At 45.3% G+C, this 17702-nt stretch overlaps 1 protein-coding gene across 1 annotated transcript in view; it reads right to left on the minus strand.

The window, feature by feature from the left end:
• Window positions 1–5397: 5397 nt before the first annotated feature.
• LOC138648849 (prostaglandin E2 receptor EP2 subtype-like) overlaps window positions 5398–17702 on the minus strand; it is a 105310-nt gene continuing 93005 nt past the window's right edge. Inside the window, exon 2 of the mRNA XM_069738805.1 lies at window positions 5398–6481. Coding sequence (XP_069594906.1) covers window positions 6158–6481 — 324 coding nt within the window. The 3' untranslated portion in view covers window positions 5398–6157. The remainder of the gene's footprint in view (window positions 6482–17702) is intronic.

Raw genomic sequence — 17702 nt, forward strand, 5'->3', positions numbered from 1 at the left:
ACCACTGTTTTACTTTTTCAACGCAGAATTGGCTGGAATTGAGATGGGACACCATGTCGCGTTTGGAGAGCCCTAATGTGCCTAAACAGTGGAAACCCCCAATTCTAACTGAAACCCTAACCCTAATCCCAACCATGACCCTAACCACACCCCTAACCCTGACACACCCCTAACCCTAATCCCAACCGTAAATGTAATCCAAACCCTAACCCTAACTTTAGCCCCAACCCTAACTTTGGCCCCAACCCTAACCCTAACTTTATCCCGAACCGTAACTTTAGCCCCATCCCTAACCCTAGCCCCAACCCTAACCCCAACCCTAGCCCCCAACCCTAGCCCTAACCCTAGCCCCAACCCTAACCCTAGCCCCAACCCTAGCCCTAAACCCTAATGGGAAAATGGAAATAAATACATTTCTTAAAATTTTTTTCTGTTTCCCTAAGTAAGGGGGTGATGAAGGGCGGTTTGATTTACTTTTCTAGCTGGTTTTCTAGCGGATTTTTATGATTGGCAGCCGTCACACTCTAAAAGATGCTTTTTATTGCAAAAAATATTTTTTGCGTTACCACATTTTGAAACCTTTAATTTTTCCAGATTTTGGTCCACAGAGTCATGTGAGGTCTTTTTTTTTTTTTTGGGGGGGGGGGGGGGGGTGGCGTTTATACCGTTCCGCATTTGGTAAAATGGATAAAGCAGTTTTATTCTTCGGGTCAGTACGTTTACAGCGATACCTCATTTATATCATTTTTATGTTCTGGCGCTTTTTATATGATAAAAACTACTTTATAGAAAAAATAATTATTTTTGCATCGCTTTATTCTGAGGACTGTAACTCTTTTATTTTTTTCGCTGATGATGCGGTGTAGTGGCTCGTTTTTTGCGGGACAAGATGACGTTTTCAGCGGTACCATGGTTATTTATATCCGTCTTTTTGATCGCGTGTTATTCCACTTTTTGTTCGGCGGTATGATAATAAAGCGTTGTTTTTTTTTTTTTACGGTGTTCACTGGAGGGGTTAACTAGTGGGCCAGTTATATAGGTCGGGTCGTTACGGACGCGGCGATACTAAATATGTGTAGTTTTATTGTTTTTTTTTAATTTAGATAAAGAAATGTATTTATGGGAACAATATATAATATAATATTTTTAATTTTTTTTTTACACATCTAAAAAATTTTTTTTTTTACTTTGTCCCAGGGGGGATATCACTGTATAGTGACAGATCGCTGATCTGACACTTTGCAGAGCACTGTGTCAGATCAGCGATCTGGCGTGCCCTGCTCCTTGCTTACCCGGAAGTAGTCCATGCAGGACCCGGAAGTAGCCCCGTGGCCATTTTGGATCCGGGGCCTGCAGGGAGGAGACGCTCGGTACAAGTTGAGCACATCGCCTTGTACCGATCGTCTCAGGGAAGCGCGCAGGGAGCCCCCCGTTTGATCGCGGTGTGCCGGGGGTTAATGTGCCGCATGTCAGCTGCGATAGTCAGCTGACACCCGGCCGCGATCATCCGCTCTCCCCCCGTGAGCGCGGCCGATCGCATATGATGTACTATCCCGTCACTGGGAATTAAGTCCCAGGTCACCTTGATGGGATAGTACGTCATATGGGATTAAGGGGTTAATAAACCCTCTGTGTCTGTACTTTTACACATTCTGGCTGTTAACCGGCTCATGCAGCATTACATGAACACCCGATTTTTTACATTATGGCTGGTCAGAACAATGAAAGCAATTGTTACAATCCAACATTTGTGTCTCCCCTATTTCCTCATAGATTGTAAGCTTGCGAGCAGGGCCCTCATTCCTCTTGGTATCTGCTGTTTATGTGATTATTGTTATGCTGTAATGTCTTTTATTGTCTGTACAAGTACCCTCTAAAATGTAAAGTGTTGCAGAATATGTTGACACTATAGAAATTATTATTATTCCTCCACTCATGACCTGCACTGAAGAGAACATTGCACTAGTTTTGGCCATAGGGCTTCATTAAGGTTCAGCAAATAATGGACACCCTTTTTTTTAACTCTTCTATCGCCACTCCTGCCAAGTCTCATGAAGGTTGTGAGCCCAATGTCCCCAAGGAGTGATCCTTGACAGACGTGACGGCCGTTCTCCTTGACTCTGTTTTTGGCAGAGATCTGACCGAGCCTTTCCCAGAGGAACCCATAACCCCAAGAATTTGCACGTTCTCGCTTGCTGACATGTCCTTGTGCATGTCATTGTTTAGCTGCTCATTCGTACTAAACGTGTGTGCACAAAACCGATATAAAAGGACTTCATATGATGCACATGCTGGTTTGAGGCCAGATAAGAGTGCGGGAGGAAGCTGTTGATTGACACATCGCGTGCTGTTATATCAGCTGCTTGAGGAACTCGGTCATTCTGGCTAAAAATGTCATCAGTGTTGAAGAAACTTCTACTGTATGGTTCAACCAGCAGGGTTAGTCATTCACTAGGTTCACGCTCTGGAGCCCCCAATCTTTGGCTTGTCTGCTGTTGCAAAATTACTACTCCAAGTCTGCACCTGTCAGCGCTTGTGAGTGTTGTAACTTTGTAACGGTGAGAGAGTCGAGAGTTGTTGTAGACCACTCACCTAGGCGTCAAGTTGGCCAGCCTGGGTAGACATCTTCTCCAATGGTGGGGTCCTAAGACTGCTGAGTAACAGGGGGATGATTGAATTTTTCAGTAAAGACCTAATTTCCAAGGAGGAGATGACACTGAAGCGTTTCAAGCTCATTGCATGTGTGATATCTAGAATATCGTGGATATCATAGGACTTCACGATAGACTTCACCACTGGGATATAATATTATATTGCCGATAATTATGTATATATACCGTAGTTATCTACTGTCTGGGGTGTATGGAAGAGTCTTTTGGGCCCCAGGTCAACTTTTGGACCTGTGTCCCCCCAAAACCAGCAGATTGTGGTTTGGAAATGTGGTCCCTTGTGGCTCTGCTAAGGTCTATAAAGATATATGTTCCCTCTCCATAAATATATATAACTATATATAAATAAATATACATGACACTCAGATCTCCTGTAGACCATATATGTTTACTGCGTACAGATAAATCCAGTGACTCACCGGTGACGTTCTCTGATTTTAGTTCATTGCCCATATTCTTCTACATCCGGCCCAGACCATCATTACAACTTCCTCCATCAACATCTTGTTTCTGCAGAATGTAATCCACGGACATTCTTCACATGGAGGAAAAATAGTTGGTAAAAACTGCACTGCTGGTTCTGTATTCACAATAAAGATTCCATATGCTGCTGCTGATCATCCATGCGGTTTTAATCTCAGCGCGTTTCGAAGTTAACACGGTTCTTCATTAGAAGAACACAATAATGCGAACAATTGGAATTCTCCTGAGAAGCCCGTTAACGTCAAAACGTGTTGTTCTTTATTGTGGATACAGAAACAGCAATGCCGTTTTGACAACTGTTTCTTCCTCCATTTGATCACTACATTGGATTCTTCAGCCTGTTGGTCTTACAGCAGCCGGCTCTACTAACTTCCAAAGCGCAAACTTTTGTTGTGATGTACAGAACCTCACCAGGTGGGTATCGCTGCGTACAGAACCTCACCAGGTGGGCATCGCTGCATCCCCCAATACCTCACTGCTTTATCCGCTAAGACCCTATTGCACTTGTTTTGTCCCATTGTCTTGCTAACATGGAAATTCTTGGCTCATCACTTTTTCCAATAAACATCCCCCATACTGCCCTGCACAGTAATAATTCCCCTCCGCCTAACTGCACACCCTTCTACCTTCACACGGTTATAGTGCCCCTTTCTGCTCCCATGTAGTAGTCATCCCTTTGCAATGTCCTTCTTTGCCTATACAATAATTATTTGCCATTTGTGCTCCCGTATAACAATAATGCCCTTTTGTGGCCCTCGCAAAGGCAACGTCTTCTTTCTGCCTCCATACATTAATGATGAATCCCATGCTCCAATCTTGGTGATTATGGTGGTCCTATAACAAGCGACCAGATTGCCCTCTTATTCCACTCATCATGTGATATTGTTGTGCTACCTGACATCACCCGTACATCACCAGCCTCTGTAGGGCGCAGATCTTAAGCAACCTGTGATTACCAGAGTAAGTGGTGGAGCAGGGAGCCAAGGGATCTTTGTTCCACCACAGTTTTTTACATACAGAGTTAAAAGCAGTGACTGCTCGGGAATATGGGCTGAACTCCTTACCCTCCAGGTCCGGTAGAGATTACACCTTTGGCAACTTTAATAATTACACCCATTTACTGTAGAGGTCAACAGGAATTCATATATCCTTGATCACTATAGCTCTACTGACTGCCTTGCTCGCTTTGGCGGCTGCCTTGTTCGCTCTGTCGGCTGTGTTGCTCGCTCTTGCGGCTGCATTGCTCGCTCTGGCGGCTGTCTTGCTCACTCTAGGGGCTGCATTGCTCGCTCTGGCGGCTGCGTTGCTCGCTCTGGCGGCTGCCTTGCTCGCTCTGGTGGCTGCCTTGCTCGCTCTGGCGGCTGCCTTGCTTTCTCTGGCGACTGTCTTGCTCGCTCTGGCGGTTGCCTTGCGTGCTCTGATGGTTGCCTTGCTCGCACTGTTGGCTGTCTTGCTTGCTTTGTCGGCTGTCTTGCTTGCTCTGGCACATTCTACCTTTCTCTTAGTCAAGAAATGAAGTGCTCCTTGAAGACTACAGGGACATTCAAAAGAGCTGTTTTTTTTTGTAAATCTGACTTCAGCATTTAAAGGAGATCGTTCCTATCATTTATGCTGCTCGTTTCACCGGAACCATGAATTAGAGACCGGCTCCTGCATTACTCTGCAGTGTTTTACTTTGAAACACTGCCGCATTTTAGAGAATAAATGTTGAAAGTACAGTTGGAGTTGAAGTGACTAGTCCAAGTAGTATGTCCCCGCTAGTTGCTCCTGGGTCGCTCTACACAATATGATAGACCTGTCAGTCTAGCTTAATAGTGTGGATTTAGTGGGAACAAACCCTTCCAAAGCTCGTTCAAAACTCCTCCAAAACTCCTCCAAAACCCTTCCAAACTCTTCCAAAACTCATCCAAACCTCGTTCTAAACTCCTCCTGAAACTCTTCATGAACCCCCCCAAAAAAACATTTCCTGGAGCGCTTTCCACTTTAAAAAAATTCATCAATTTTGAACACTTCAAAAAACACCTTGTATTCATACCATAAAAAGATGGATCTTAAGTCTAACTGTGTGATGAAACATAAAATGGATTTCAGACCACCGCAGACTCCATTGGACAGTGCAGCTAAGCTGGAGTCTCCGACCATGTGTGTCCTGTTAGAACATGGCAAAACACAGCAGAAAAGCATCTTTCATAGTCTCAGGCCACAGCTGACATCTGCCTGTGACGTCTTTAAGTAAAAGTTCACATTGTTTTATTTGAATCAGTTTTATTATAAAAGGGACAATTGACACGTAGACGCATTAAATTAAATAACGGCTTTGTATACATATATAGTCACAAACAAAACATTTGCTGCCTGTGGAAAAATACAAAATAAGTGCTTTCTGAAAAGTGTCTTTCTAATATAAGTCCAATTGTTATTTCTTTTTCCTTATTTTTCATAAACTCACAAATTTTAATTCCTTTTTTTTTTTCACAAAAGGGTCTTCACATATACCAAGCAAACTTCTTATCGCATCAAAACGACCTCATGTACCATTGGGACATGTGGACACTATAGGAGGGGACCCAGGATGGGCATATATGGGGCAGTCCGGAGTCCTGACTGTAGGGCTGTGTATTGTGATGCCAGCCCTGGCTAATAATGGGTCTTTTCTGCAAATTGGTAGAGTTGCCCGAGCACAAACGGTTTGCAGGTCCCAGGTCCAGCGGCCACAATGGTACTACACGCAAGACGATGAAGGCACGACGGTTCTCCTGTCTGACTACAATGAGGAGCACAGGTAGATTTTTACATGCGGACACTCCATATCTGTGGTCATATCAGTGGCTCCTTCCTCAGAGCAGAAGTCCCTCCCCAATGTGCGCCTCCATGATGTGGTCGCTGACAGCGTGCACTGTTTTATTATATGATCTCAATCAGACGTTACTTGGCGCTCCTCCGACACTGCCCGTCATGTACGAAGCATTGAACAGCCAAGGCAGTTTATTACGCTGTCACAATCCCTAGGTGTCAGTTTTTTCTCCCCATGCAATTTTGTTACCATCAGATAAATTCTTCTTCTGGGAAATCCCATACGAGGTGTCGGCAAAGTTTAGCTTAGTGTTGATGGACAGCCGGGTGCTGAGGGACGGGGAGCCTCGGATGCTCCCTGTGCCAAAAGAGGTCCGACAACATAGCACCGAGCACATCAGCTGGAGCACGGAGGGGCGCAGGATGGTAAAAATCCATTGGTCAAATATTGAATTCAGCGACAAAAATCTCAAGGCCAAAAGGTCCATTTTGTCGTCTCCTTTATCACCGTCCACTCTGTTCATATAAGCTCGTACCTGAAAAACACAAAGTCGAAAGATGTGTGAATGACGTCCGGGGGTGTTATTGTACCACGGAATGCGTCAATAATAATCTTTATACATTATCAGAAGCACTTTCCAATATGTAATAGTGACCTACTGTTCCTAAATATTACCGCTATATAGTGTCTAAATAATATGGCATGCAATGCCTACATAGTAGAGCCTTTATGTACACATAAAATGTGCACTATGATGCCCACATCATAGTACCTAAAATTGCATAATATACATTACCATACAGAAAAAGATATGAGGGTGGAGGAGATCTTATCAATATATCTTATTATAATTTATCCCAAATTAATCATGACCTATTGTGCATAAATAATACCACCCTATAGAGTTCATAAGATATACTTTGTAGCGCCATACTGTGCATATAAAAAAAGTGCTGTATGGTGCCCACAACATAGTACTGCCTGGCACCTAAGTAATTGTCTTATGCAACTCTTTATTATTAGCACCATACAAATTGCTACCTAATAGTGCCATGCAGTGCTTACACAATAGTGTCATTTAGCGCCACACAGTGAATGGGGAGGAAGATAGTTTTTCAATATATAGTGCTATTTTTTAGTGACTGACCTGCTATACTGAAATAATACGACCACGTGCTCAATGGTGCCCATACCATAGTGTGGTAAAATACCTACATAATTTGCTTGTTTGATTCCACAGTACAGTACCAAACAGTGCCCAGGTAATAGTGTGCCAATCAGTGCCAAGGTAACAGTGTGCCAAACAGTGCCCAGGTAATAGTGCCAAACAGTGCCCAGGTAAGTGTGCCAAACAGTGCTCAGGTAATAGTGCCAAACAGTGCCCAGGTAATAGTGTGGCAAAAAAGTGCCAAGGTAACAGTGTGGCAAATAGTGCCCACGTAATAGTGCCAAACAGTGTCGAGGTAACAGTGCGGCAAACAGTGCTGAGGTAACAGTGTGGCAAACGGTGCCCAGGTAACAGTGTGGCAAACATTGCCCAGGTAACAGTGTGGTAAACAGGGCCCATGTAACAGTGTGGCAAACAGGGCCCAGGTAACAGTGTGGCAAATAGTCCCCAGGTAACAGTGTGGCAAACAGTGCCCAGGTAATATTGCCAAACAGTGCCTAGGTAACAGAGTGGCAATCAGTGCCCAGGTAATAGTATGCCAAACAGTGCCCAGGTACCAGTGTGCCAAACAGTGCCTAGGTAACAGTGTGGCAAACAGTTCCCAGGTAATAGTGCCAAACAGTACCCAGGTAACAGTGTGCCAAACAGTGCCTAGGTAACTGTGCCAAACAGGGCCCAGGTAATAGTGCCAAACAGTGCCTAGGTAATAGTGTCAAACAGTGCCCAGGTCAGTGCCCAGGTAACAGTGTGCCAAAAGGTGCCCAGGTAACAGTGTGGCAAACAGGGCCCAGGTACGAGTGTGCCAAACAGGGCCAGGTATTGGTGTCAAAAAGTGCCTAGGTAATAGTGTGGCAAACAGTGCCCAGGTAATAGTGCCAAACAGTGCCCATGTAACAGTGTGCCAAACAGGGCCCAGGTAACAGTGTGGCAAACAGTGCCCAGGTAATAGTGGCAAACAGTGCCCAGGTAATAGTGCCAAACAGTGTCCAGGTAACAGTGTGCCAAACAGTGCCAAGTTAACAGTGTGGCAAACAGTGCCCAGGTAACAGTGTGCCAAACAGGGCCGAGGTAACAGTGTACCAAACAGGGCCCAGGTAACAGTGTGCCAAACAGTGCCCAGGTAAGTGTGGAAAACAGTGCCCAGGTAACAGTGTGCCAAACAGTGCCCAGGTAACAGTGTGCCAAACAGTGCCCAAATAACAGTGTGGCAAACAGTACCCAGGTAATAGTGCCAAACAGTGCCCAGGTAACAGTGTGCCAAACAGGGCCCAGGTAACAGTGTGGCAAACAGGGCCCAGGTAACAGTGTGCCAAACAGGGCCCAGGTAACAGTGTGGAAAACAGGGCCCAGGTAACAGTGTGGCAAACAAGGCCCAGGTAACAGTCTGGAAAACAGTGCCCAGGTAATAGTGTGCCAAACAGGGTCCAGGTAACAGTGTGCCAAACAGGGCCCAGGTAACAGTGTGGCAAACAGGGCCCAGGTAACAGTGTGACAAACAGGGCCCAGGTAACAGTGTGGCAAACAGTGCCCAGGTAACAGTGTGCCAAACAGGGTCCAGGTTACAGTGTGCCAAACAGTGCCCAGTTAACAGTGTGCCAAACAGGGTCCAGGTTACAGTGTGCCAAACAGTGCCCAGGTAACAGTGTGCCAAACAATGCTCAGGTAATAAAAGGGCCAAGGTAACAGTGTAGCAAACAGTGCCCAGGTAATAGTGCCAAACAGTGCCCAGGTAACAGTGTGCCAAACAGTGCCCAGGTAACAGTTTGCCAAACGGGGCCCAGGTAAGTGTGGCAAACAGTGCCCAGGTAACAGTGTGCCAAACAGTGCCCAGGTAACAGAGTGCCAATCAGTGCCCATGTAACAGTGTGCCAAACAGGGCCCAGGTAACAGTGTGCCAAACAGGACCCAGGTAACTGTAAGGGATGTACTGGGACCGTGTAATACTCCACTCCCTTCTCTTGTGTTGATACGGTTGTAATTAATGTAAAGTATATGTATGTTTTTGCCTACTGTGAACATTTAATAATGCTGCTAAATGTATAATGTAATGTATATATTTGCTATACAGTGTACTCACCAATAGGAAAAGTGTAGTAGTGGTTTCTGGCCACAAGATGGGGGCATTTTAGTAAGAGTAATAGAATACAATTAAACATAGGAGGGGTCAGCTGCAGCTAAGACAGGGAGGATTTCCTGATTTGAGTCAGAAGAGCCAGGGTGCCCGGACAGTCCACACAGGCTTAAGTGCCCAGGGCAATAGCAGCGACTGCACAACATTCGTTAAGAGAGAAGCCCAGCCATCTGCAGCATCAGACCTGATCGGTAACAGGCCAGTAGAGCAGCAAGCAAGGAGACTAAAGACAGAAACAGTGACAGGACGAGGAGACAGGTAGCTCCAGTATGTGGCAGCTTATAGCATGGGCAGATGCCCTCAGAACCGGGTTGAAACATCTGAGGGAATGCTCAGATGCAGTGAGCTTGGACCAGGAATGCGCTATGTCATCACAAAGTACAGGACAAATGGGCAGATCGCTCAACAAGTGGCCACTGACTTCGAAGGCTAATAGTCTCTTGTCTGGGGCGAAACAGACTAAGGTAGGTCTATCTGTACGTAACCCCTTTCTCATGTACAGTACCATGGACTTAATGGTGCTACATAAATAAATAATAATAATAAATAATCTGTAGCAGAGCTGAATTGGGAGAACCCTGAGGAACCATTCGGTAAGGTTCGACCCGGGTATGTGCTGTGTGACAGAAAGGAAAGTGCAGGGAAAGAGGAAGAAATGTGCAATGTGAAACATGTTGTAAATGCTGTGAAGAATATGGATGTGCTGTGTACAGAAAATAGTAAAGTTGTTTATATGAAAGTTGAAAAGGACTGTGCCTCAATGTGTACAACACCGTCTAAAGGGAGCCTACAGCAGAGCAAAGGAGACCCTACAGGGCAGAAAGTGGAGCCACAGGTATGCAAAGTAATGGACATTATTTTCATGTGAAGGGAGGCCAGGGCACATACGCCCCGGTATCCTCTGCCATGACTACGGCCCTGGCCCTCTCTCACACTTGGCGTAGTCAGCAGGATGCCGATACTGATTACTTAAATGTAACAAGGAAGAGTAAGGATGGAGATGTGGATATAGCTAAAAAAAACAGATGTGACTGATGTATTGGACTTGTCTAAAACCCAATATGTGTAGCAAAAAACTCGGCACTCAAACTTAGCTTTATAAGTGGTTTAATTGTATCCACACTCAGTAGCAAAAAAAGTTTTGGTCCTATTAGCCGGGCCTTCATCAGTTACTATGGTACAAAAAATAAATAATAAAGAATACATAGTCAAGGCACTGGATATCATGTCAAAATAGACAATAACAAAACTAAAGTATATACAATGCGAGACCGAGGTCAGATATGATGGCCTAAAATCATTTAGATAGCTGAATATAATAAACATTCTAGGTCAGGGAATATAACAGGAGGACTAGCAACCGGGAGAACATTTAGACATAGGGAAAGAAAGTAACCTTAATAAGATGCAATAAACGTACCAGCGGTTTAGTTGTGGATAAAAACAGATGGACCCACAGGATTGTGGGTTCTCACTAAAGTCTGAGAAAAAAAAATGAGTTGTGACTTGTGATACTAAATAGCGCTGCTCTGGTACAAGAAGAGGATTGCACCTGGCCGTGCTGTAACATACCGTAGCAGAAGGTGGACGCAGTCCGTGTCTCAGGAGTGTAGCCGAATCCGGCAGATAACCAAGTCGTAAGTATACATAATTTCAAAAATGGGTGGCCACGGACTATCGTCGGTAGTGAGAGAGAGAGAGCGTCGTTGTAGAAATTGTTGTGACCCAGTGGGTTTAGTGGGCCCCAGGTCAGCTCTTATTAGAGAATCTCTGAAATTTGGTGCTCGTCTAAAACATGGTAGAAATGGTTTGGTAAATTCTGAAACTTCAGGATGTGCTGTCTGGAGAAGATGCCAATGTTAGCATATCGACCTGTGGATAATGTATGCATATGGATGGTATGAATGTACGAAAGCGATCCTGCCCCCAGAGTGTGGGTTACTGTGGGTATCCGGTGTTAATGATGCATCCAGTACCTTTTGTGGGTAACCCGTTCCCTGAATTTAGAGGACATTTCTTCAATACGGGACTTCTGGGGGACTGCATCTGAAACAATCCTATCGACACGGTGGAACTGGGACTTTGGAATTGAGCGTTTCATGGCAGTGGGGTGAAAACTAGTGAAGTGTAATAAACTGTTCCGATCCGTGGTCTTTACCTACAAGTACAACCGGCTAAATAAGATTAAAATAGATAAATCTCCGGGTCCGGATGGCATACACCCACGAGTACTAAGAGAACTAAGTAATGTAATAGATAAACCATTATTTCTTATTTTTAGGGACTCTATAGCGACGGGGTCTGTTCCGCAGGACTGACGCATAGCAAATGTGGTGCCAATATTCAAAAAGGGCTCTAAAAGTGAACCTGGAAATTATAGGCCAGTAAGTCTAACCTCTATTGTTGGTAAAATATTTGAAGGGTTTCTGAGGGATGTTATTCTGGATTATCTCAATGAGAATAACTGTTTAACTCCATATCAGCATGGGAGAAATCGCTCCTGTCAAACCAATCTAATCAGTTTTTATGAAGAGGTAAGCTATAGGCTGGACCACGGTGAGTCATTGGACGTGGTATATCTCGATTTTTCCAAAGCGTTTGATACCGTGCCGCACAAGAGGTTGGTACACAAAATGAGAATGCTTGGTCTGGGGTAAAATGTGTGTAAATGGGTTAGTAACTGGCTTAGTGATAGAAAGCAGAGGGTGGTTATAAATGGTATAGTCTCTAACTGGGTCGCTGTGACCAGTGGGGTACTGCAGGGGTCGGTATTGGGACCTGTTCTCTTCAACATATTCATTAATGATCTGGTAGAAGGTTTACACAGTAAAATATTGATATTTGCAGATGATACAAAACTATGTAAAGCAGTTAATACAAGAGAAGATAGTATTCTGCTACAGATGGATTTGGATAAGTTGGAAACTTGGGCTGAAAGGTGGCAGATGAGGTTTAACAATGATAAATGTAAGGTTATACACATGGGAAGAAGGAATCAATATCACCATTACACACTGAACGGGAAACCACTGGGTAAATCTGACAGAGAGAAGGACTTGGGGATCCTAGTTAATGATAAACTTACCTGGAGCAGCCAGTGCCAGGCAGCAGCTGCAAAGGCAAACAGGATCATGGGGTGCATTAAAAGAGGTCTGGATACACATGATGAGAGCATTATACTGCCTCTGTACAAATCCCTACTTAGACCGGACATGGAGTACTGTGTCCAGTTTTGGACACCAGTGCGCAGGAAGAATATAATGGAACTAGAGACAGTACAAAGGAGGGCAACAAAATTAATAAAGGGGATGGGAGAACTACAATACCCAGATAGATTAGCAAAATTAGGATTATTTAGTCTAGAAAAAAGACGACTAAGGGGCGATCTAATAACCATGTATAAGTATATAAGGGGACAATACAAATATCTCGCTGAGGATCTGTTTATACCAAGGAAGGTGACGGGCACAAGGGGGCATTCTTTGCGTCTGGAGGAGAGAAGGTTTTTCCACCAACATAGAAGAGGATTCTTTACTGTTAGGGCAGTGAGAATCTGGAATTGCTTGCCTGAGGATGTGGTGATGGCGAACTCAGTCGAGGGGTTCAAGAGAGGCCTGGATGTCTTCCTGGAGCAGAACAATATTGTATCATACAATTATTAGGTTCTGTAAAAGGACGTAGATCTGGGCATTTATTATGATGGAATATAGGCTGAACTGGATGGACAAATGTCTTTTTTCGGCCTTACTAACTATGTTACTATGTTAAGTCAGTAGATAGTCTACCCTCCTCGTCCTTCATGACCATTGTATCAAGGAAATTGAGTTTAGAGTGGTCATGTGAGATTGTGAAGGTCAAGCCTGGCCGTGACGTATTGATGAGGTCATGGAAGACTGACAGGGACTCGGACGTGCCCCCCCATATGCAGAAGATGTCATCTATATAGCGCACCACCCAGTCTAATGGACAGTCTGCCACACTTGCACGTCATATCTTTTGACACGCGCAAAAGCCAATTCATAGAAATGAATGGAAGGCACCTACCTCGACACCTGGAGTGCACTACACAAATGCTGACATGCACGGCCATATACTTCTGGTTTAGACAACTCCTGGTCCTCACTGATAGGCTCACAGCCACAGTAAGTCCCACCCCTCCCCTTTATCTAGCACTGCCTGCCACACTTCCTGGTCGCATGGACTTGTGGTGGATGCCGCGTTCCCTACAGACCAGACACGCAGGCTCTAGATCTTCTAAGGTCAGTACGGTGGGGCGCGCTCTCTCTCTCTCTCACTACCGACGATAGTCCGTGGCCACCCATTTTTTAAATTATGTATACTTACGACTTGGTTATCTGCCGGATTCGGCTACACTACAGAGACACGGACTGCGTCTGTTTTTATTCACAAGTTATCGCTGGTACGTTTATTGCATCCTATTGAGGTTACTTTCTTTCCCTATGTCTAAATGTTCTCCCGGTTACTAGTCCTCCTGTTATATTCCCTGACCTAGAATGTTTATTATATTCAGCTATCTAAATGATTTTAGGCCATCATATCTGACCTCGGTCTCGCATTGTATATACTTTAGTTTTGTTATTGTTTAATATTTACATGATATCCACTGCCTTGACTATGTATTCTTTATTATTTATTTTTTGTACCATAGTAACATAGTAACATAGTAACATAGTTAGTAAGGCCGAAAAAAGACATTTGTCCATCCAGTTCAGCCTATATTCCGTCATAATAAATCCCCAGATCTACGTCCTTTTACAGAACCTAATAATTGTATGATACAATATTGTTCTGCTCCAGGAAGACATCCAGGCCTCTCTTGAACCCCTCGACTGAGTTCGCCATCACCACCTCCTCAGGCAAGCAATTCCAGATTCTCACTGCCCTAACAGTAAAGAATCCTCTTCTATGTTGGTGGAAAAACCTTCTCTCCTCCAGACGCAAAGAATGCCCCCTTGTGCCCGTCACCTTCCTTGGTATAAACAGATCCTCAGCGAGATATTTGTATTGTCCCCTTATATACTTATACATGGTTATTAGATCGCCCCTCAGTCGTCTTTTTTCTAGACTAAATAATCCTAATTTCGCTAATCTATTTGGGTATTGTAGTTCTCCCATCCCCTTTATTAATTTTGTTGCCCTCCTTTGTACTCTCTCTAGTTCCATTATATCCTTCCTGAGCACCGGTGCCCAAAACTGGACACAGTACTCCATGTGCGGTCTAACTAGGGATTTGTACAGAGGCAGTATAATGCTCTCATCATGTGTATCCAGACCTCTTTTAATGCACCCCATGATCCTGTTTGCCTTGGCAGCTGCTGCCTGGCACTGGCTGCTCCAGGTAAGTTTATCATTAACTAGGATCCCCAAGTCCTTCTCCCTGTCAGATTTACCCAGTGGTTTCCCGTTCAGTGTGTAATGGTGATATTGATTCCTTCTTCCCATGTGTATAACCTTACATTTATCATTGTTAAACCTCATCTGCCACCTTTCAGCCCAAGTTTCCAACTTATCCAGATCCATCTGTAGCAGAATACTATCTTCTCTTGTATTAACTGCTTTACATAGTTTTGTATCATCTGCAAATATCGATATTTTACTGTGTAAACCTTCTACCAGATCATTAATGAATATGTTGAAGAGAACAGGTCCCAATACTGACCCCTGCGGTACCCCACTGGTCACAGCGACCCAGTTAGAGACTATACCATTTATAACCACCCTCTGCTTTCTATCACTAAGCCAGTTACTAACCCATTTACACACATTTTCCCCCAGACCAAGCATTCTCATTTTGTGTACCAACCTCTTGTGCGGCACGGTATCAAACGCTTTGGAAAAATCGAGATATACCACGTCCAATGACTCACCGTGGTCCAGCCTATAGCTTACCTCTTCATAAAAATTGATTAGATTAGTGACTAATTAGATTAGTCACTGATGAAGGCGCCAAAATGGAGAACAACAACTTTGATCCTGCCCCTCGTTGGCGTCCTGACTTAGAAATGGAGCAAAAAACTATCTGCAGAGTCGTTGGCCCAGATATGGCGACCGCCTCTAGTAAGAGTGTCTGAAAAGGAGAAGTCCTGGCCCCTTTCCACAGATTGGTGGAAAATGGGTGGAGCGGCCGGAAGCGACCTGACCCTGGAATGGGTGGGGCCCAGAAGAAAAACCCGCGTGCAGCCCCATCACAAGCCACGGGATCGGCAGCAATGGAACGCGGTGCTAGGGTAGCATCAGCCGCAATGAGTGGCAATGGAGGCAGGAGGAGGAGAAGACTCGACCTGGATGGCAGAAAGGGGTCGCCAACGAGTTCAACACTCACCGGTTCCCCAGTTCAGCTGAGGAGCGGTGCTGACGGCTGCCGGAGCCAGAACGCCATCGTCCGGGTCCGAAACATCTGTGTCGGAAGTTGGAGGCCGGGGAACCGGAGGTTGCGACCGCCTCAGAGGAGCTTGCGCCGGGAGTAAAGGAGTTGGGGCGCGCAGCTACCGCAGTGGTGAAGATCAACAGCCACGGGATGGACGCAGTCCGGTCGCGGGAGGTGGTGAGTGATCCTCGGCCCCAGACCATAGAGAACAGGTCCGTACTCGGCAGTTACGCCACTCGACACTCGTCCCGTGCTCAACCCCCGGTGGAGGGTCCTTTCCCATCCCCCACACAAGCCGCCTGGATAGAGGAGGTAATACTCCGTAGGAAGCAACGTGAGAAGGAGGTGTGGGCATAACTGCGACAACCGGGAGTTGGCGCTATGGCCGGGCGGTGCACTAGCAGGCAATTAATTTACACTGACGTAGAGCACGGATATGGATTTATCCAGGAGGATGACACCAATGTGAAAATGTATGTAAACACCACCTCGGTGAAGTTTGGCAGACCCTTAAAAGAAGGCAACTGGATCACCTTTTACCGGGAGGATGGCCCTCAGAGATTTTATGCAATTGCCGTAACCCGTCAGGAAGAAGAACTGGGGCTGTGTGCGGGCGTTGAGTCGGCCCACACAGAACCTATCCCTCAGGCCAATATTCGGTCAATTATTGCCCCTGCCATTCTGTGGCAGCCAACGACGACTGCGGCTGCAGCATCATCGTGAGCCCGTGTACGGGCACCAAACTGTTGAGGAGATCAGGCGACCCAGGATGGGTGTCGCTGAAAATAGGGGCTCCAGTGGACTGATACATTGTGCTTGTTGCACTTAATATGCGGGACTGTTCCGCATCCCGATGGGCAAATAAGCCCTGCAGCATCAGTACAGCGGAGCAATAAGTCCGGTGAGGCCCAATATTTTGATGTTGTTACATGAGGACCCTCACCTTGAGTTTGTTTTTTTTGTGTTTTTTTTTTTGTTGCGCTTGTTGCTTCCTTTCTGCTGGATGGCGGAGCTTTGCCTTTAAGAAGAAGACCGGGACTTTGGATTACCTGACCTATGTGTGACTGCAACAACCAACTGTTTCCAGGACAGGCAGTGCACCTGGCATACAAGGGCAATACTCGGTTTAAAGGGAGGGGGACGCCTTCCTCCTTAAGGACTGTTGACCTAATGAATAGGTCCTGTGATTGTACATATGTCTGGTCTAAATACTAATGACCATGCTTCCAAAAAGGAAGGGGGGAAGTCACCCCAAAGGACTGGAGGCCTCATGGAGGGGTCACCTTGTTATTCATGTTCAGGGCCTTATGGACTGTAGGTGCACCTGGAGGACTATGTGCCAGGTACCAAAGTTCCAAACTTTTACTAAAGAACATGAACCCATTTTATTTTATTGGCTCCAACTTGAGCCGTAAGACTTTCTGTGGCGGGTGGTATCCGGTATACCCGCTGAATCAAAAGACTACCTCATTCGTCTCCCTGCGTGGAGTATTAGTTGTACAAAATAAAGGTTTACTTATGCTATGGTCAGGGATTACCATAATTTAAAGGAAGGGAGAGTGTAATGGGTGTACCGGGACCATGTAATACTCCACTCCCTTCTCTTGTGTAAATACGGTTGTAATTAATGTAAAGTATGTGTAGGTTGTTTTTTCCTACTGTGAACATTTAATAATGCTGCTAGATGTATAATGTAATGTATATATGTGCAACAGTGTACTCGCTAATAGGGAAAGTGTAGTAGTCGTTTCTGGCCACTAGATGGAGGCATTTTAGTAAATAATAGAGTACAGTTAAACATAGGAGGGGTCAGCTGCAGCTAAGACAGGGAGGATTTCCTGATTTGAGTCAGAAGGCCAGAGTCCACAGGGGCTTAAGTGCTGAGGGCAATAGCAGCAACCGCGCAACGTTCGCTAAGAGAGATGTCCAGCCATCCGCAGCATGAGACCTGATAGGGAGCAGGCCAGTACAGCAGCAAGCAAGGAGACTAAAGACAGAAACAGTGACAGGACAAGGACACAGGTAGCTCCAGTATGTGGCAGCTTATAGCATGGGCAGATGCTCTTAGA

The sequence above is a fragment of the Ranitomeya imitator genome, chromosome 1 (assembly GCF_032444005.1).
Source record: "Ranitomeya imitator isolate aRanImi1 chromosome 1, aRanImi1.pri, whole genome shotgun sequence".
Lineage (NCBI taxonomy): Eukaryota > Metazoa > Chordata > Amphibia > Anura > Dendrobatidae > Ranitomeya > Ranitomeya imitator.